Source organism: Schistocerca piceifrons, chromosome 1 (assembly GCF_021461385.2).
Source record: "Schistocerca piceifrons isolate TAMUIC-IGC-003096 chromosome 1, iqSchPice1.1, whole genome shotgun sequence".
Classification (NCBI taxonomy): Eukaryota; Metazoa; Arthropoda; class Insecta; order Orthoptera; family Acrididae; genus Schistocerca; species Schistocerca piceifrons.
In genome coordinates, this window is record NC_060138.1 from 204,198,865 (window position 1) to 204,220,897 (window position 22,033).

The 22,033-nt window shown below is 41.8% G+C and overlaps 1 protein-coding gene across 1 annotated transcript in view; it reads left to right on the forward strand.

The window, feature by feature from the left end:
* Positions 1-22,033, forward strand: part of LOC124799730 (Fanconi anemia group I protein-like) — a 278,348-nt gene that overhangs the window by 57,814 nt on the left and 198,501 nt on the right. Inside the window, exons 3-5 of the mRNA XM_047262946.1 lie at positions 3,208-3,377; positions 17,408-17,575; positions 17,662-17,915. Of these exons, the coding sequence (XP_047118902.1) occupies positions 3,208-3,377; positions 17,408-17,575; positions 17,662-17,915 (592 nt within the window). The remainder of the gene's footprint in view (positions 1-3,207; positions 3,378-17,407; positions 17,576-17,661; positions 17,916-22,033) is intronic.

Sequence of the window (22,033 nt, forward strand, 5' to 3'; positions counted from 1 at the left end):
CGTATTGCAAATAACATTGTACTGTTTGCCCTCTCTCTCTCTCTCTCTCTCTCTCTCTCTCTCTCTCTCTCTCTCTCTCTCTCTCTCTCTGACGCCTCCCTCTTCATCTTTGTCTCCTCCCAGTTTCACATCAGATTTATTCCTTGTATCTGAGTCTGATTGACCTCCTTCTTTTCCTCACCCTCCTAAAACCTACACCCCCCCCCCCCCCCCCGACAAAAGAACTAGCTGATCTGAAACCTAGGGATGGATTTTTTTTCTTCCTACTGTTATTATGTTTGTTAGCAGTACCGAAATTTCACCTCCTGAAACTAAGTACAAGTTAGCCATACTATCTCCTAATTCAAATTAACAATGAAATCATAAAAGCCATTGATGAGATAGGGCAGTTGAAAATGGCAGCTGGATGGACAGCAAAAGAAATAAACACAAGAATATCATTTGAAGTAACTTTGCTTAACTGAACAGGATTTTTAAAATGAAGCTCCCTTTGTGTGAAAGTGTTTGATCAGCATCTATTCTCAGTTTTGATGTAATGGCAGTGAGACATTGATTTCTAGTGTGAAAACTGTTAAAATCTTTCCATTTTCTCAGCAGAAACTGGAGAAGTTCATGTTGGGAATTAATGGTGGCAACAGGAAAACAAACATACTGGAAAAGAAGGTATAATTATTACTGTAATGAAAATGAAGTGGTGCTAGACAGCTCACGTTGCAAGGTAAATGGATAGGATGTAGACAAAGAATGTTCTTTGTGCAGGCTGTACTTTGTTCACAGCAAACAGTAGCACCATTCAAAGTACGACTGCTGGCACTGTGAGCTAGTTCACACCATTTTATATTCTGTTTGATGATGCCTATGCTAGTTTTTTGTGATACCTTTTGACAGTGCCACTGTAGCTTTATTATACTTTATTATATTAGGATATGTTTAAAGGAGATCTGAAGATGGACACTACAGATCAAGACTGAAAGTCTGAAAACAGCTTTTGTGGTTGTAGGCTGGAAATAAAGAAACATTTTATACGTCCTGGTTCACTATTTTTCTGTGCCACTATGTCCTGCTTGTAAAACCTAGTTCTTTCATGTGATAGTAGTATAAATCTTGTGTAAGGGTGCAGCAGTATGTAAATCTGCAATATAGCAGTGCCTGTGTTATTCTTATTACGACGCGAAGTTCCTGTCGACATGCGAGCATGTCCAAAGGAACTGATACTGTGGCAACTAAAGCCATTAGGAAATACATGAAATGAACTCATAAGTGTGAATAGGGACAACCATCAGCTGTAGACAATTAAATTTTTTGCTGGACCAGGATCTGAACCCGTATTTCCTGCTTATCACAAGCAGTCGTCTTACCATTTAGCTATCTGTGCACAACTCGTGGCCAGGCCTAAACTTCCATATGTCGTAAACCATACATCTGCGAACTATACTCATACGTCCATTATGTACATTCCCATACGGGTCAGACGACATACTTGAAAGTTGCTTGCCCGCTATCAGTGGATCAATACGATATTGCAGTGCCTGTGTTATTCTGATTACGATGCAAAGTTCCTTTGGATAGCCAAATGGTGAGGCGACCGCTCGTGATAAGTGGGAAATCCGTGTTTGAGTGCCGGTCTGGCACAAATTTTCATGGTAGTCATTCCATTCTACAACTGATGGTTGTCTTTATACAAAACTGCGAATTTATTTCAAGTATTTCATAATGTGCTGTAGTCGCCACAGTGACTGTTCCTTTCGACATGCACATGCATACATATCCAAAGGAACTTTGCATTGTAATCAGAATAAAACAGGCAGTGCAATATCGTATTTATCTGCCAATACCGAGCAAGTGACTTTAAAGTACAACATCTGACCTGTACAAGAATATACATAATGGATGTCAGCGCACAGATCGTAGATGCAAGGCTGACGACATATGGAAGTTTGGGTCTGGCCGTGAGTTGTGCATGGGTAGCCAAATGGTAAGGCAACTGCTCGCAATACAGAGGAAATCCGGGTTTGAGCCCCGGTCTGGCACTAATTATCATTATCATTCCATTCTACAGCTGATTCTTCTCCTTATTTGCAGTTTCAGTTTCGTTTCATGTATGTAAAGCTTGTGCATTATCACTCACGCAGTCACTTTTTGCTTCGAATGTGGTACTTACAGTGCTTAGCAATATGACTCATGTTTAGTGCATTGATGAGACAAGTTTTTCATTTTTCTTAACTTGCTACTGTTGGCTTAGTAATCAGCCAGTTACATTAATCTGTAGTATTGTCTTAGACATTTCTTTATTTCAGTTTTTGTATTGTTTAGAACATATTTTGTGATAGAATAGTGCACAAATATATTGAGAAGAAAATGAAGAAAATAGTTACATAAGAGGTGACATGTTTATTACATCGTAAAGTTCTGCTGTATTTTTTTAAAAGTGTGGATGCTCATTCAGCAACCATTTGTAGTAAGTATTAGTAATAGCAGTAACATTTCTATCTTTTCATTGTGGTGAAATGAAATGATCATGTGACATTGGTTACTGAGTGTCCCCACTAAGAAATTTCGGCCACTGAATTACAAGTGCCCTCAGTTGATGCCACATTGGGCGACATACGAGTCAATGATGATGATATTATGATATTATGATGATGATGATGATGATGATGATGATGACACAACACCCAGTGCCAAGCAGAGAAAATCTGTGGACTGGCCGGGAAGCGAACCTGACCCCACTGCGTGGAAGTCAGACGCACTGACCACTCGGCATCTAAGGGACTTCAAACCATGGTAAAATCAAACAATGGGAAGTCCAGTGTCAACAGTGTTATGAAAAGGATAGATTTCTTCTCAGCGTAAAGATGACATGTTGAGTTGAAGATGGGCACAAGGAAAAAATTGTGACATGCTGAGCTTTTGGCCAAAGGAAAGGAACACACACACACACACACACACACACACACACACACACACACACACATATATTCGCACAAGCAGGGACAACTTGCACACACATGACCACTATCTCCGTCTCCTCTGGCCAGACTGCAAATGTCTGAAGTTGTGCTAGCATCAAATGAATATTTATTTGTTTATTTTGATCTGCTATAGGATACAGATGTTTAACAATTATGTTACAAAGATTATGTTCTCTGCTTATGTATTAACAGTTAAGCTTTGTTTCATCTCTATTGTTGTTTGTTAATTTCCTAGGTATGTAAACAAGTTCTCCAGCAACTTCAAATACAAGACATATCAACAATTCAGACAAATGCCTTGTTGACTTTATTAATCATTGAATTTGAGCACTTAGAGTCAAAGGAGTTGATGAAGTTGACAGAATGGTGTACAGAATGCATCCAGCAGCCAACAGATCGAGTGTGGTAAGTGGTTTTTTCAGAACTATTTATGTTTAAAGTAGCCTTGATTCACAGAACTTCATCATCTTGTTAGTTGTACAGAGATAACTTGCAAATAAATTTCATGTGAATGTCAGAGCTGTTGTTGCTGCTTTGAGTGTGGTTATTAAATGTGGAATTCCCAAAATGGAGAGATGTGACATAGTCAGCTTGAATCCATGAGAAACTGACGCCTAAAGCAGCCTTGACGTTGACCTCCATCTGTCCAATGGCCAGCTTCACACATCCGCCCACATCAAACCCAACAACGAGCAACAGTACCTCCATTATGACAGCTGCCACCCATTCCACATCAAACGGTCCCTTCCCTACAGCCTAGGTCTTCGTGGCAAATGAATCTGCTCCAGTCCGGAATCCCTGAACCATTACACCAACAACCTGACAACAGCTTTTGCATCCCGCAACTACCCTCCCGACCTGGTACAGAAGCAAATAACCAGAGCCACTTCCTCATCCTCTCAAACCCAGAACCTCCCACAGAAGAACCACAAAAATGCCGCACTTGTGACAGGATACTTTCCGGGACTGGATCAGACTCTGAATGTGTCTCTCCAGCAGGGATACGACTTCCTCAAATCCTGCCCTGAAATGAGATCCATCCTTCATGAAATCCTCCCCACTCCACCAAGAGTGTCTTTCCGCCGTCCACCTAATCTTCGTAACCTGTTAGTTCATCCCTATGAAATCCCCAAACCACCTTCCCTACCCTCTGGCTCCTACCCTTGTAACCGCCCCCGGTGTAAAACCTGTCCCATGCACCATTGCACCACTACGTACTCCAGTCCTGTAACCCGGAAGGTGTACACGATCAAAGGCAGAGCCACGTGTGAAAGCACCCACGTGATTTACCAACTGTGAAGCTTTCTATGTGGGAATGACCAGCAACAAACTGTCCATTCGCATGAATGGACACAGGCAGACAGTGTTTGTTGGTAATGAGGATCACCCTGTGTCTAAACATGCCTTGGTGCACGGCCAGCACATCTTGGCCCAGTGTTACACCGTCCGGGTTATCTGAATACTTCCGACTAACACCAACCTGTCAGAACTCCGGAGATGGGAACTTGCCCTTCAGTATATCCTCTCTTCCCGTTACCCACCAGGTCTCAACCTCCGCTAATTTCAAGTTGCCGCTGCTCATACCTCACCTGTCATTCAACAACATTCTTGCCTCTGTACTTCCGCCTCGACTGACATCTCTGCCCAAACTCTTTGCCTTTACAAATGTCCGCTTCTGTCTGTATATATATCTGTGTGTGTGTGTGTGTGTGTGTGTGTGTGTGAATGTCAGAGCTGTTGTTGCTGCTTTGAGTGTGGTTATTAAATGTGGAATTCCCAAAATGGAGAGATGTGACATAGTCAGCTTGAATCCATGAGAAACTGACGCCTAAAGCATCCTTGACGTTGACCGGTGCGGGCGGGCGCGCGCGCGCGGGCGCGCGGGCGGGTGCGTGCGCCGAGCATATACCTGTCCTTTTTTCCCCCTAAGGTAAGTCTTTCCGCTCCCGGGATTGGAATGACTCCTTACCCTCTCCCTTAAAACCCACATCCTTTCGTCTTTGCCTCTCCTTCCCTCTTTTCTGATGAAGCAACTGTTGGTTTCGAAAGCTTGAATTTTGTGCTTGTGTTTGTTTGTGTGTCTATCAACATGCTAACGCTTTCGTTTGGTAAGTTACATCATCTTTGTTTTTAGATATAAATATATAATTAAGTTTGTAGGAAACCCTCAGTTTGAGTGTTGTACTTGCTCCTACTCTGATTTTTTTTACAATAACTACATCGTGCATTTTGGGGAGTAGGGCAGGGGAATTGCTGCACTTGGGGTTTAGACCACAGCGTGTCCACAATTTTAGTTTGGCGTTACTGTACTTGTTTGCTGACTCTCTCAGTTGAGTAGTTTGTCTGCCTGTGTTTTGCGATCACTTGGCTGTGTCTGTTGTTGACTAATTGAGAACATGTCAGTTTCCTCACACTGTATTTCCTCAGCTGATATTTGCATTTGTTCTTGTGCCACAGTTAATGGCGGGGAATCTTTTACAGACAAGGTAGCTAAACTAAGCAGGCCTGTCTGTAATTTATTGTGTGCATGATAATCAAATCTCGAACTAGAGATTCTGCACGAGTCTTCTTAGAGTTATGATTTTTGCACTGAAATTCTAGTTATACCGTGTCATCGTGCAGTCCACTCTTTAAAGCTTTGATTTGGATTCCTGCTTCATCAAAAAAAATGTGCCTAGTTTCAGGATCAGAATAGAATAGGAGAGGATCACTCGGTCACAATTGGGGGCAGAGTTTTTTGAACTACCTTTCAGGTTCAGAATAGACAAGTAAAACAACTTTGCATTTCACATCACCTAATACATTATGCATGATGAACTGCTACTAATAATTTCAAGCCTCTAGTTCTGTTGAGCTTGCTGGAAAGGGTAATTGTGGCATTTTAAAATATTACTGTTGCTGGGAATGTCTCTTTCGTCCAGTCTGGTGAAGCATGCCACCATTAGCTTTAGAGTTTCTGATAGTTGCTGCAGCAAGTGGACAGTGGGGTGTAGTACAGTAAGTTGCAGTTGGGTCGTGTCCAAATTTCTTTCACTTATTTTATTGCTGCCTTTAGGCCTATTCTCTCTCTCTCTCTCTCTCTCTCTCTCTCTCTCTGTGATTGGTCATGTATTAACTTTATGTTACATATTTTCATATGTTACAAAGTTATGTCTCAGTATAATAATAAAATAATAATAATAATAATAACAACACTCAGAATGGTTTCCCTGGAAAGGAAACTGAACTGAGACTGGCGAAAATTTTCAGAAACCTGGGCTTTGTCTCATCGTCCATGTTGAGTCTGTTTTTTCTCATTGTGGGTGTTGATACTGCCTTTTTGTTCCTCTGTGGCAGTGTTGGGATTGATGAAACTTTTCCTTGAACTTGATCTCTTACTTGTCACCTTTGTTTGGATGTTGTGACTGAATGTTAAAGCTAATCTAACAGGAAGTGAACCCCCAACTATAGATAAAATACAAGGTGCCAGTATAAGCATATACATACATAAATGTACTCACAGGGCAGCACTCTAATACAAATGCACCAACACAAAGTAAAACCAGGAGATGCAATAAATGTACTTAACTTTATTGCTAGCTTGACGAGTGCACTTGATTTCCTAAATTTAACACAGTCGATAAGAATTGACTATCTACAGAGTTTACTGTCTCCGGCACTATAACTGTTTGTAAGTGGACTCTACACTCGGCATCTGTGACTGGTGCAGGCTGTGAGCTGCACTGATTAGGCCAAGTGCACATACTGTCATGAACTGTCCTAAACTCTCAGTTGTAGAACTTGGGGAATTGTAACTGAACTAAAACTGTGACATAACTGCTGAAACTTTGGAACTGCTGTTGAGTCAGATTTGGAAGACGCATATTCTTATAATTGCAACTGGCATCTCCAGCTACACTCTGCTTTGTGGTAGTGAAGTTGTCATTGTCAGTGCTGTCTGTGGCAGCTGACAATACTTATCGGTCAATGGGTATGACACATCGATGGGCTCTTGTCCGAACCAGACTATAGTGTGAGTGCTATCTGAAGGTGGCTCCCCAGAATTGGGAAGCAACTGGCTTGTAGGGTGCCTGGATGGTGGTGTCTTCTCATGGTATTTCTGGCTATGTTCACAGCATTGGCAGTACACGACACCATCCTAGCTTTCAAAACTATTAGAGGTTCCTGTTATCCTGAGGTATAGGTGACCATCCTTCTCTCCCTTTTTGACTGTCCTCAAACTATCCCTCTCTCCTCTTCCGTCCTCTGTCACAGCGGGACCCACCTCCTCTTCCTCAAAATCACCCTCTCCAAACCTTCCAGGAATTTCTGACTTCCAGCCTTGCATCTCAATCCTTCTTAAAAAACCTTAATCCTACACCCAACATCACCACTGCTGAAGCCCAGGCTATCCGTGATCTGAAGGCTGACCGATCCATCGTCATTCTTCCGGCGGACAAGGGTTCCACAACCGTGGTACTTGATCGTCGGGAGTATGTGGCTGAGGGACTGCGTCAGCTTTCAGACAACACCACATACAAAGTTTGCCAAGGTAACCCCATTCCCGATGTCCAGGCGGAGCTTCAAGGAATCCTCAGAACCTTAGGCCCCCTGCAAAACCTTTCACCTGACTCCATCAACCTCCTGACCCCACCGACACCCCGCACCCCTACCTTCTACCTTCTTCCTAAATTCCACAAACCCAATCATCCCGGCCGCCCCATTGTAGCTGGTTACCAAGCCCCCACAGAACGTATCTCTGCCTACGTAGATCAACACCTTCAACCCATTACATGCAGTCTCCCATCCTTCATCAAAGACACCAACCATTTCCTTGAACGCCTGGAATCCTTACCCAATCTGTTACCCCCGGAAACCATCCTTGTAACCATTGATGCCACGTCCTTATACACAAATATTCCGCACGTCCAGGGCCTCGCTGCGATGGAGCATTTCTTTTCACGCCGATCACCTGCCACCCTACCTAAAACCTCTTTCCTCATTACCTTAGCCAGCTTCATCCTGACCCACAACTTCTTCACTTTTGAAGGCCAGACATACCAACAATTAAAGGGAACAGCCATGGGTACCAGGATGGCCCCCTCGTACGCCAACCTATTCATGGGTCGCTTAGAGGAAGCCTTCTTGGTTACCCAAGTCTGCCAACCCAAAGTTTGGTACAGATTTATTGATGACATCTTCATGATCTGGGCTCACAGTGAAGAAGAACTCCAGAATTTCCTCTCCAACCTCAACTCCTTTGGTTCCATCAGATTCACCTGGTCCTACTCCAAATCCCATGCCACTTTCCTTGACGTTGACCTCCACCTGTCCAATGGCCAACTTCACACGTCCGTCCACATCAAACCCACCAACAAGCAACAGTACCTCCATTATGACAGCTGCCACCCATTCCACATCAAACGGTCCCTTCCCTACAGCCTAGGTCTTCGTGGCAAACGAATCTGCTCCAGTCCGGAATCCCTGAATCATTACACCAACAACCTGAAAACAGCTTTTGCATCCCGCAACTATCCTCCCGACCTGGTACAGAAGCAAATAACCAGAGCCACTTCCTCGTCCCCTCAAACCCAGAATCCCCCACAGAAGAACCACAAAAGTGCCCCACTTGTGACAGGATACTTTCCGGGACTGGACCAGACTCTGAATGTGTCTCTCCAGCAGGGATACGACTTCCTCAAATCCTGCCCTGAAATGAGATCCATCCTTCATGAAATCCTCCCCACTCCGCCAAGAGTGTCTTTCCGCCGTCCAGCTAAACCTTCGTAACCTGTTAGTTCATCCCTATGAAATCCCCAAACCACCTTCCCTACCCTCTGGCTCCTATCCTTGTAACCGCCCCCGATGCAAAACCTGTCCCATGCACCCTCCCACCACCACCTACTCCAGTCCTGTAACCCGGAAGGTGTACACGATCAAAGGCAGAGCCACGTGTGAAAGCACCCACGTGATTTATCAACTGACCTGCCTACACTGTGATGCATTCTATGTGGGAATGACCAGCAACAAACTGTCCATTCGCATGAATGGACACAGGCAGACAGTGTTTGTTGGTAATGAGGATCACCCTGTGGCCAAACATGCTTTGGTGCACAGCCAGCACATCTTGGCACAGTGTTACACCGTCCGGGTTATCTGGATACTTCCCACCAACACCAACCTATCCGAACTCCGGAGATGGGAACTTGCCCTTCAGTATATCCTCTCTTCTCATCATCCGCCAGGCCTCAATCTCCGCTAATTTCAAGTTGCCGCCACCCATACCTCACCTGTCTTTCAACAACTTCTTTGCCTCTACACTTCTGCCTCGACTGGCATCTCTGCCCAAACTCTTTGTCTTTAAATATGTCTGCTTGTGTCTGTATGTGTGGATGGATATGTGCATGTGTGCGAGTGTATACCTGTCCTTTTTTCCCCCTAAGGTAAGTCTTTCCAGTCCCGGGATTGGAATGACTCCTTACCCTCTCCCTTAAAACCCACTTCCTTTCGTTTTCCCCTCTCCTTCCCTCTTTCCTGATGAGGCAACAGTTTGTTGCGAAAGCTTGAATTTTGTGTGTATGTTTGTGTTTGTTTGTGTGTCTATCGACCTGCCAGCGCTTTCGTTCGGTAAGTCACCTCATCTTTGTTTTTATATATATATATCTCCTAGAAACTTAGTCTATATTCAATATTAGCAATAAATTATCATTATACGGTTCAATACTATTCATGCTTATGCCAGCTAAATCTAATGTAGTATGTTAGAAAGAAAGCTACTACTTTGGAAAAAGCTGCTACCTCCTCAGTTAATGGTAGCTTAAAGTTTGATTACAATGATATTTTTCAAATAAAATAGGTACCTACATCTGTAAATACGAACCATAGACCTTGCCGTTGGTGGGGAGGCTTGCGTGCCTCAGCGACACAGATAGCCGTACCGTAGGTGCATCCACAACGGAGGGGTATCTGTTGAGAGGCCAGACAAACATATGGTTCCTGAAGAGGGGCAGCAGCCTTTTCTGTAGTTGCAGGGGCAACAGTCTGGATGATTGACTGATCTGGCCTTGTAACACTAACCAAAACGGCCTTGCTGTGCTGGTACTGCAAACGGCTGAAAGCAAGGGGAAACTACGGCCATAATTTTTCCCGAGGGCATGCAACTTTACTGTATGGAGAGTTGCATCCAATCAGTCTCAGGACTGAAGACCACAACAACAACAACATACAGGTTGATTTTTTTTTTTTCACTGTGTACTGACTCTAGGGATTGATCAATGAAAGTATAAGAAACAAAGATGGTCTAATGAACTTACGTCAGGAAATGCACAATTTCCATGCTAGACACCGTTTATCCAGTCATACTTTGTTAAAGAGACTGTGGTCTAATACTTGCTGTACCATGGAGCCACAGTTACAGCATGTGTGGTTTCCTCCTAGAGGGTGGTACTGTTCATCATATGCCATGCCCTAACATCCTTTCCTGCATTAATAATTGGTAATGTTGTGCCCAATTCATTTTTCTTGCTGACTCACCTTGTAGTGGATGTGATACAGCATTGTACATAGTGGTTCCGTATTTGAGTCAAAGTTTGCTGACATGGTGTTTATTTACAAAAAACACAAAAGCAACAGGCAGCAGGCAGCAGTGTTGTATCAGAAGATATATTCCTGCCGACAACAACAACAGCATTCAGTGTTTGGCTGTTTACCTGAGACAGGGTTGTTTCAGGAAGCAGGCAATCAAGAAGGATGTACCTGAAATGTTCGGCCATCGGACTTGGAGGAAAATGTGAATAATATTGTGGAAGGCGACTGCTGTGTCAGTACAAGGCAGTTGCCCACCAATACAGGGTAAGGCAGACGACTGTGTGGAACATTCTCCATGACAATTGTTACTATCCATATCACTTGCAGTGTGTGTAGGGCTCACTAGTGACAGACTTTCCACATTGGGAGCAGTGTTGTCACTGGTTTCTTCACCAGGCAGCCACGATTCCGGGATTTGTGTCATCCATCACATTCAAAGGTGCAGCCAGCTTTGCGTGGATTGGTATCTTCAACTTTCATAAAATTCATCTGTGGGATAGTATGCAGAACCCCATGGTGTGGTGACGGGGGATCAGTGGTGGTGCAGCTGTAATGTGTTGACGGTATTTTGGGATCAGTCTTCCTTTCAATTCGTCTAACAGACTGGAACTATCAGTGTTTCTTGTGAGTGACTTTGTCTCCCCTGCTTTAAGAAGTGCCATTGATGATTCAAAGGGTTATGTGGATGCTACATGATGGTGCTCCAGTCCTCTTCGCCACTAAAGTCTGAATGTTTCTAGTTATGGTGTCATCTCAAAAGTATCTTGTATGCAGTGCCCATTCCAGACATGGCGACACAAGAGGATCATATTCATGCTGCCTTTACTCTGTTCGGATGCAGCCTGGCCAATGTGAACATGTGAGACAGAACATGCTACAGTGAACACACGTGCTTTGAGGCACATGTAAACCATTTGGAACACATACTGTAACTGTGGCTGTGTGGTACAGTGCATATTAAACTCCTGTCTGTGTAACAATGTGGAATTGAATAAATGGTCTCTAGCATGGAAACCATGCATTTCCGGACGTAAGTTCATTATACATTTTTATCCTCCCATTGATCAATTGCTAGTATATGTACACAGTGGAAAAAATACCCTCTATAACTACTTGTCATGAAGCTTTACAGTGAACACTGCTACTTGCCAAGTTGTTGAAAGAACTTTTCAGTCCTTGAATTAAGGTATTCAAATAATATGTAAAAAGAGTGGTTACTTCCACATGTTTTTAATATTCTTTTGAAGTGGTAGTGATTCCCAATTTGCTGCTATGTGTTAGGCAGGAACTTGTTGAATATCTTCCCGTGAAAGAAACAAAGTCAACATGAAGATTATATTGTGTCTTGTATTGTGATTCTGTAGATTACAGTTCAGCTGAAAATAACTTTCATTATGAGCAGCAGAAACCAGTAAGGAGTAAATATATTGCGAAGTGAGTGTAAGCCCTCGAAGATCCTTAGACAGGGCTTAGCAAGATGTTTGGTTATCTGCTTTACACAGTATTCATAAGACACTTCACTTTAGGTGCAGTGCACTTGACAATAATTCCATAGAACAACAAGGAGTAAAAATACATAATACTTTTGTCTTTAAGGTCAGTGCAATGACAGTTGCTTCTGAGGGCAAAACACACTGAACTGAGGTTCTTGATTAGTTTATCCATGTGTGGATCCCATTTTAACTTGTCATCCAGTTGGACCACAGCGAATTTTACTCTCTGTTCTTGCCTCAGTGTATGACCATTAATGTCTCCTGTCGGTGCTAGCAGGTAGTTCTGCATGTTTGAAATTGAATGAGAGGAGTTTTTGGTAGAATAATACCTACTGCTAGCCGTAAACTACCTGCAGGCCTTTTCAGTTATCAGAGCTGTGACTAGCAAGATTGAGTTTGGACTCTGCATTAATTTGCTTGATTAGATTAAATTGATGTACTTTTTTTTCCATACATCCATTGTGAGGAGATGCTCAAAGATGTAGATCATACTATAAAACAAAAATACATAATACATATTTACAAAAAGAGTTATGCTAATGTCCTTCCAGAGATACTAAGGGAAATGATCCTCATGGAATTGTAAACATGTTTTCGTTTAAGAGGCAATAAATAGTAAACTTATCACAAAACATGTAAATACACAATACACTAAGATGCATATGATAATTCATAGCTATAGCAGCCAAATGTCATCATAGAGAAAATCAGTTTACAACAATTATTACAGTGATCACATTACTGCGCTACATATGTGCATGTGATACATTATGTCAATGAGACCCTGTACTTTATTTTAGGATCTTAGGGCTCTATTCACCCAATAAGAGTCCCATTAATGCCATTATGCTTTGATTTGGCAAGAAAAATTTTGTGGCCCACACAATCACAGGCTTTAGCAGACACAAAATAAACCAACAGGATAATTTTTCTTGTTTAGCTCTGGCAGGACTTCATTTATTAGGTCTTATATTGCTTTTTCTGTGGAGAGTATTTTTACAGGAGCCATACTGAGAGGCAGTTACAAGTTTTGTTCAGTTAAACGAAACAGTATTCTGTCATAGACCCCTTTCTCCCAACACTTTTGAAACTCTTGATAATGTCCCTTCTTTTACATGCTGTTTGCCATCTGGTACATGCAGTGTGAATTAAGAAAATGAATGTATTTTTCTTAAAAGAGGTTTCCAATTGATGATAATCATCCATTGTTACTCCAAGCTTTCTCCATTATAGCCCAACATCACTGAATAATATCTGCCACTGCTCTTAACAGAGCTCTCTGATTATCAATTTAATTAAATCATTAATCATTTCATGTGACCAACATTCTCATCATCAACAGGCAAATCTTCTCACTAAGATTCTCGAGAGTGACCCATACAGTCAGTCTGTGTGGTTGCTCCCTGAGTACTCTGCTGACAGACCTCTACTGCGTGCTGTACTGAACTCAGGAAAAAGAAAGTCCATTGTTACAGCCATAGATGCAGTTTTACTTACTATAATAACCTGCCAATACTTTTGCTTGCTAGGGTTGAATAAACACCTATTGATATTCGAACGAGCTTTTTTTTCCCCCCGTGTAAACAAGCTGATATTGTTTGACAGTTGTGTTGTTGTCATAATACTACATACTCTTACTGCTCTAGAAGAATAAAATTTGCAACAGGTTGGTACTAATGTTATTTACTTAAAATATCCCTGAGATGAGATTAAGCACTAGACACAGTTGGGCCATCATGCTCTATTCAGAATACTGACTCGATATCATCATCATCATCATCATCATCATCATACAGTCGAGTGATACATACTGGCTTTCATGTTCGGCAGCGAAACTTGCAGAAATACACTACTCTGCAAAATGTAAGGATGGGGTAGATACAGTAACATAACATTAACTACTCAGTGCAACTGAATGAAAGCGCGGGATCGTATTGTTGGAGATCGTCATGCACAGAATGTTGGATGTCACATGGCTTGAGGTCAGTGTGACTATAGCACCAAATGGGGCTGGCACCGTGACACTAGGCAGTTGAAAGAACAGGAAAAAGACAGTGTGTGTCAGTCATCAAGCAATCACGGTGCACTTCGGTGGTCTTCTTCATTACAACATGGCTCAGAGACAACGTTTGAAACTTTGCACGAGGACGAATAATCAGGAAAATGGGAGCAGCATGAAGTGTCACAAGAGTAGCCCAGGAGTTTGGTTTTGCTCACAGCATAGTTTGATATCCATGGGGAACATTCAAACTACAGGCACTGCTGCCCAAACTGGAGGAAGTGGGCAACAATGTTGGCTACAGCAGCAGATGAATACTATATTTTGTAACAGGCAAGAAGGGACTCATGTCAAACAGTGGGTGCAGTTGCAACCGCATGTAACAGGACTGCAAGGCACACCGTCTCAAGTTCCACAGTGATGCAGCGACTTCATGGGGGTGGTGTCTTTGCCCGCTGATCAGTATGTTGTGGCTCATCCTTTTGTTGCCAAGGCTGTTAGTAAAGTTTTGCTGGGAAGCCCTTACACATCCTCCATATAGTGCTGATCTTTCCCCATGCGATTTCCATATTTGTGGAGTCCTGAAGAAAGACATCTGTTGCCATCTATTTTTTTTCAGATAAAGAGGTGCACTTCTGGGTGCAATCATGGTTCCACAAGCAGATGCAAACAATTTTTCATGTAGGTATTAACCATCTCGCCACACAGTGGGATAAATGGGTTAATGATTATGGTGATTAGTTCTGAAATAATAAACAGCTTACTTAACTTTTTTTGCGTCAGTCTAGTTTTCATTTGACTGCTCCTCATATAAATTCATTATAGCAATAAAGATACCAAATTCGCGTAACCACGAGTAGATTATCACAGTCTATTCAATATTATTGCCAGATTTGCATCCAGAAAAGCAGTGTTCAACACTGCGCATTACCTGTAATTTGGGAAATATTAAAGTTGCAGCTGGCTAACTGATTCCAAGTCCCATTTCACTCAAACTTTTTCCAAGTCCCAGCAAATGTTACAGCATGTAAAGTGGCCTATGGAGCACAAAAACTACCACTTCACAAGTCCTGAACTACGCTATTAGCGCCCCAGAATACACGTTACCTCCAAGTCTGACCAGCCCAGATACACTTTTATGAGTATACATTTGTAGTTAGAACATAACTTGTGTAGTTTAATTGATATACATGATGTCAGTGTCTCAAAACTGCACCTCAGTGCCTTGATTACTCTGACACGTGTTGTCCAAACAGCTAACTGCCTCTCCCCACTCCAGAGGCCTGGGAAAAGCCATTGATTATGTGTCATTGGCCACCTACTCGCCAGCAATCGAGTACCTCCCGAAACTGGCCTATCCACTTGCTCTCACCCTGGACCCTCAGCCAAGTCAAAACTTGCGAATTCCAAAAATATGCAGTTCGGATTAACAAAGTTTGAATTAATGAGTTTTTTTGAAAATATATAACTGTTGAGTTCACCTTTTCTCTTGTTATGGATACTGATGAATGAGGGGGCTCTATTTGTATGGGCTCTAAAAAAAATAAAAATACCTGCTCTGTATATGTACAGCAGTATTGGTGACATTTGTTTAAGTGATAAAGTGTATGTACCTATTGTCCAGTGCTTGCCGTATTTCTTCCCAAACCATACAGCTACGCACATATTGCGTAACAATATTATACCCATTGAATTAATGTCTCATGTAGTGCAATGAACGATAACTTCAGAAATACTTTGATGTACTGATTTTTAGCACACCAAGTTTTAATCAAGAAACATGTTTTAGTTTACAACAGTTCTTGTCCTTTACACATTTTACTTCTGTAAATTAATTTGGAAAAAAAATCATGAATTGTTGTTTGTTGGACTGTTGGTCATAATTCACACATCAAAAAAAGTTTTGCATCAGCCCAGTTCCCAGAACTCCTGAAGACAGACGTTGGCTATGGATATTGCATCACAGACACAATCCCTTTGACTCTTCAGATATGTCGTTAAACCCACCCAAAGATGTAAACAACCATGCATGAGCAGTGCCTGTTAGACTGAGGGGGTCCAACAGCTGATAAGTTCCAGTCATTCCACCAGGAAGGAGGTACACGGCTCTTGTTGTCTGTAGTTCAACCATGCCTAGACAGTCAATACCACGGTTCGATTGCGTCCGCATTGTTACGCTGTGTCAGGCAGGGCTCTCAACAAGGAATCTGTCTAGGCATCTCTGAGTGAACCAAAGTGATGTGGTACGGACATTGGAGGACATATAAAGAGACAGAAACTGTTGATGACATGCCTCGCTCAGGCCGTCCAAGGGCTACAACTGCAGTGGATGACCGCTACCTATGGATTATGGCTCGGAGGAACCCTGACAGCAATGCCACCATGTTGAATAATTCTTTTCGTGCAGCCACAGGACATCATGTTATGACTCAAACTGTGAGCAATAGGCTGCATGATATGCAACTTCATTCCTGACGTCCATGGCGAGGTCCATCTTTGCAACCACGACACAATGCAGCATGGTAAAGGTGGGCCCAACAACATACCGAATGGACCACTCAGGATTGGCATCATGTTCTGTCGCGTATGCCTTCAACCAGACAACTGTCTGAGTCATGTTTGGAGGCAACCCGGTCAGGCTGAATGCCTTGGACACACTGTCCAGAGAGTGCAGCAAGGTGGAAGTTCCCTGCTGTTTTTGGGTGGTATTATGTGGGGCCGAAGTACGTTGCTGGTGGTCATGGAAGGCGCCATAACGGCTGTACAATACATAAGTGGAACCACTCTCTCACTGGGTTGCTGCATGTCGTGTGCTCTGTGTGGGCTACTGACCGACCTCTCTCACCCCTGCCCTTGCCTCTTACACTTCGGGAATGACAGGTGAGCAGCAAGCAATCAGTTGCTGCAAAATTACAGTACAGCACATTGATGGAGAAAAATTATGTGAAATATATAATGCAAAATACTGTAGAATACAGCATTACATGTGTCAGTGCTTATTCAGTCCAGATGAATAATGAGATATGGAATATATATTGTGGGCACCAAATTTTAGTTTGTAGTATGAATTATCCAAAATTTAGTTTAAGTGGAGGACTTTTCACGGTAATTCAGCAGAGACTGAACAGCTAGTATGGGTTAACAGAGTTTTCGATTTATCGAATCTCAAAATAACGAGGGTCTACTATGTTTTATTCCCTTTGTTCAAAGGCAGGTAGCGGCTAAGAGGGCAACAATATTTTCTGCTTGAACTGTGTACCATGTGTCCCATCCCGTAGATTGAGCATTAATAGTATTGCCTGTTGTTGAGACATATAATGTTAAGTGTTTCATTACTTACAGTACTATTTTAATACCACATTTTGCTTTTGTTTCAGTTGGAAAGATGTTTTACCAAAACTTCTGCATTTGTTAAAACAAAAAGAAAGGGTTGAATATGAAGGTGTAGAAATGACAGGAGCTGATTATAAAGATAAGATAATAAATTCTCTTTGTATGGCAAAATGGAGACCGGAGGTAATTAGTCCTCTGGCAGCAATGTTTCTGTAAGTATTTAAAGAATTATTTCTTTAGACAATCCTTCTGATTTATTTGTTGTGTCTAATTCTTTCCATTTTATGAATCTTTGAAGGGATGTACTACTATCTCCTGACCAGCATTTGCAAATTGTGTACAAAATTTGCAAATGTATGACTGAAATGCCTCCAAATATGGTCCCTCCAGTTGTAAATCAACTGCTATGGTTGTGTGAAGATCAGCATGGGTTACCATTATTCTTGGAACTACAGAATTACTTTACGACTCATCTCTATAGCATGAAACATTTCAAAGAAAAAAGTGATAAATCTAAAAATATGGAATTGATGTCTGATGACATTGCAAATGGTAAGACTCATTGGGAATAACTGATTGTTGTTACATTAATTTTTTAATATCAACTTGTTGTGTTCTTGTAGTAAAACTAAAGTACCAAGTCTTAAGCTACACTATGTTATAGATAAACAGCTTCAAATAGTTTCCTGACCATTCAACATTTGTATTATATCATTTTACTTCTGCTTGCGTACATTGAATTCCTTCAGAAAATACAAAGACCTTGCCATAATAAGTATATAAAAACAAGGGGTTCCTATCCTGGTTGCAGTGCATAACTTCATTTAGATATTCACCACTTCTATCTGATTTCCACATAAAGGAGGTGATGGAAAGAGAAAAATGTGTCTCATTTTTAACATACACTGAAGCGCCAAATAAACTGGTAGGGGCTTTCGTAGTCAAATACAGAGAGAAGTAAACAGGCCAAATATAATGGTGCGGTCAGCAACATCTGTCTAAGACAACAAGTGTCTGGTGCTGTTTTTAGATCGGTTACTGCTGCTACGATGTTATGTTATCAAGATTTAAGTGAGTTTGAATGTGGTGTTATAGTTGGCGCATGAGCTGTGAGACACAGCATCTCTGAGGTAGCGATGAAGTGGGATTTTCCAGTACAACCATTTCACGAGTGTACTGTGAATTTCAGGGATCTGGTAAAACATCTAGTCTCTGACATCGCTGTGGCTGGAAAGAGGTCTTGCAAGAACAGGACCGATGACGATTGAAGAGAATTGTTCAACATGAAAGAAGTGCAACCCTTCCACAAATTGCTGCAGGTTTCAATGCTGGGCCATCAACAAGTGTCAGTGTTGGAACCATTGATATGGCCTTTCAGAGCTGAAGGCCCACTCGTGTACCCTTGATGACTGCACGACACAAAGCATTATGCCTTGCCTGGACCCGTCAACACAGACATTGGACTGTTGACTGGAAATATATTGCATGGTCGGGCGAGGCTCATTTCAAATTTATCGAGCGGATGTATGTGTACAAATATGGAGACAACCTCATGAATCCATGGACTTAGCATGGTAGCAGGGACTGTTCAAGCTGGTGAGGGCTCTGGAATGGTGTGGGGCATGTGCAGTTGGAGTGATATGGGACCCCTGATACATCTAGATACGACTCAGACAGGTGACACGTACATAAACATCTTGTCTGATCACCCGCATCCATTCATGTCCATTGTGTATTCCGATGGACTTCGGGCAATCCCAGCAGGACAGTGTGAGACCTCGCATGTCTTGAATTGCTACACAGTGACTCCAGGAACACTCTTCTGAGTTTAAACACTTCCGCTGGCCACCGGTTCCTAGACAAGAACATTATTAAGCATGTCTGGGATGCCTTGCAACGTGCTGTTCAGAAGAGATCTCCACTCATTCATACTCAAACAGATTTATGGACAGCCCTGCAGGATTCATAGTGTCAGTTCCCTCCAGCACTACTTCAGATATTAGTCGAGGCCATGCCACATCATGTTGTGGCACTTCTGCGTCCTCGCGGGGGCCCTACACGATATTAGGCAGGTGTACCAGTTTCTTTGGTTCTTGTAGTGTATTTCATTGTATTCTTAATTATCCTCAGTTATCGCCTGTTATTGTGCACACTCTTCAGTGTGGCAATTTTCGTTGTTTTGAATTGTACTCTCCGTTTTATTTTCTGTTGTGTGTTGCTCAAACCCAGCCCATTCTTTTATGGGACCTAAGAGTAAAACTGTTCCTGTTTATTTATTATCAGATGCTTTTGTTTCACTTCATTGTATAATTAATGAGCTCTGCTGGCAATTATATTAAATATTACTCTTTTCTGTTGGTTTTATTCTTAAGTCATTGCTTGCATCACTCACTTGCTTCCTTTTTTTTTTTTGTATCTTTCCATATTTGTCCCAGCTATAATTTTATTCCCAGTCCCTTCTTCCATTATCTCTACATTGGTAATTGCCTGTCTTCCATTTGTAACCTTTACAACATGACAGAAAAATGTTCAATATTCTTTTGCTGTCTGTCAGACGAGGCCAACCTTTGTGACTATATGGGTAGAAATGTACTTGCTAGTTCTTATGGATCCACCAAATAATTGTTCATTCAATGACTTGTGGTCCCCCATGTGCATCAGCATATATAATAAACATTAAAGCAAGAAAAACAATGTTATAGGGCATCTGTAATGCATGGTTTGATTTCTTAAGTGTTGGCTATGTTACGTATGTGCAGGAATTTGCGATGAAACAGTGTTCACTTCTCAGTGCATCCTAAATTTTAGCAAACTGAGTTTATTTCAGAATTGAAATACCATTTACCATATTTGATAATGGTTTACTAATGCAGTAATAACCATCTGAATGAGTGTTTAAATAAACTGAACTGTATTGCACATTTTTGTAAACCTCTGAAGATTCACGAAAAATAAAGTAAGTTCAGTTAGCACAATTTAAAGTACCGTAATTGCGAACTAATGAAATTCCAAGGGCAGACACTCTATAAATTCACTGCAGAAATGTTTTGAAAGTTTAGACTAAATCTCCGAACCTGCAACATGAAAAGTCCACATGCTGAAATTATTTTAGAGCAGGAGTCGGCAAGTAATTTTAGATGGGGTCTTGGAAACTTGAAAATTTTTGTCGAGGTCCAGAATAAAAATCTCATATCCCTTACTTATATTTTTATTTGGATTTTCACTCTCAAAGTATAATGAAATACAATAGACAGACATATTTGTATTAGAAAATCCAGAAAAAACCTGTATTCCTCTTTTTTTTATTTTTATTTTCACTCAAAAAAAGAAATACAGTAGATGGGTGTATTTGTATTGAAAAATCCAGAAAAAAAGTATATTCAGTACTATATTTATTTTAATTTTCATTCACAAAATATGAAATACAATAGATACCAATCCCAAAGAAAGCAGGTGTTGACAAATGTCAAAATTACCGAACTATCAGTTTAATAAGTCACAGCTGCAAAATACTAACGTGAATTCTTTACAGACGAATGGAAAAACTGGTAGAAGCCGACCTCGGGGAAGATCAGTTTGGATTCCGTAGAAATGTTGGAACACATGAGGCAATACTGACCCTACGACTTATCTTAGAAGAAATATTAAGGAAAGGCAAACCTACGTTTCTAGTATTTGTAGACTTAGAGAAAGCTTTTGACAATGTTGAGTGGAATGTTCTCTTTCAAATTCTGAAGGTGGCGGGGGTAAAATACAGGAAGCAAAAGGCCATTTACAATTTGTACAGAAACCAGATGGCAGTTATAAGAGTTGAGGGACATGAAAGGGAAGCAGTGGTTGGGAAGGGAGTGAGGCAGGGTTGTAGCCTATCCCCGATGTTATTCAATCTGTATACAGGGTGGTCCCGAATTCATGGTACAAACTTTAATGGTAGGTGCAGGACATTGTAACAAGGATATATTGTATAGGAATGTATAGTCCCAGGTGACGCGGTGAGGCGTAAACAGGGGAAATAATGGCCGAAAGGAAAACGAAAGATTTTATTGAAATCGTTGTTGACAAGTGTCATGTTTACAGTAAGTGTTCAAAATTGCGTCCACCATGAGCGATACATGCTTGACAGCGTCGGTGCAGCGATTGGCGTACACGTTCAAAGATGCCTGGTATTTCACGCACACCTGCAGCAGCTACAGATATGCGAGCAACGAGATCCTCATCTGAGTCAACTGGAGTCTCATAAACAAGACTCTTAAGATGTCCCCATAAAAAGTAATCGAGGCAAGAGAAATCAAGAGATCGGGGTGGCCAAGGGACTGGTCCACCACGCCCAATCCATCTAGCACCAAACGTGGCATTCAGGTAATTCCGTACAGCAGTGCTGAAGTGTGCTGGCGCTCCATCGTGCTGAAACCACATGCGGTTACGAATGGCGAGCGGAACATCTTGCAGCAGTTCTGGTAACACTTCTTGCAGAAAAATAAGATAGCTTTCGCCACAGAGTCGCGTGGGTAGTAAGTATGGCCCAATCAAAAAGTCGTTCACAATACCAGCCCACACATTAATACCGAAACGTTGTTGATACGCATGTGGACGCGTTGCATGTGGATTATCTGTTGCCCACACATGGGAATTGTGCGCATTAAAGACACCCTCGCGTGAAAATGTCGCTT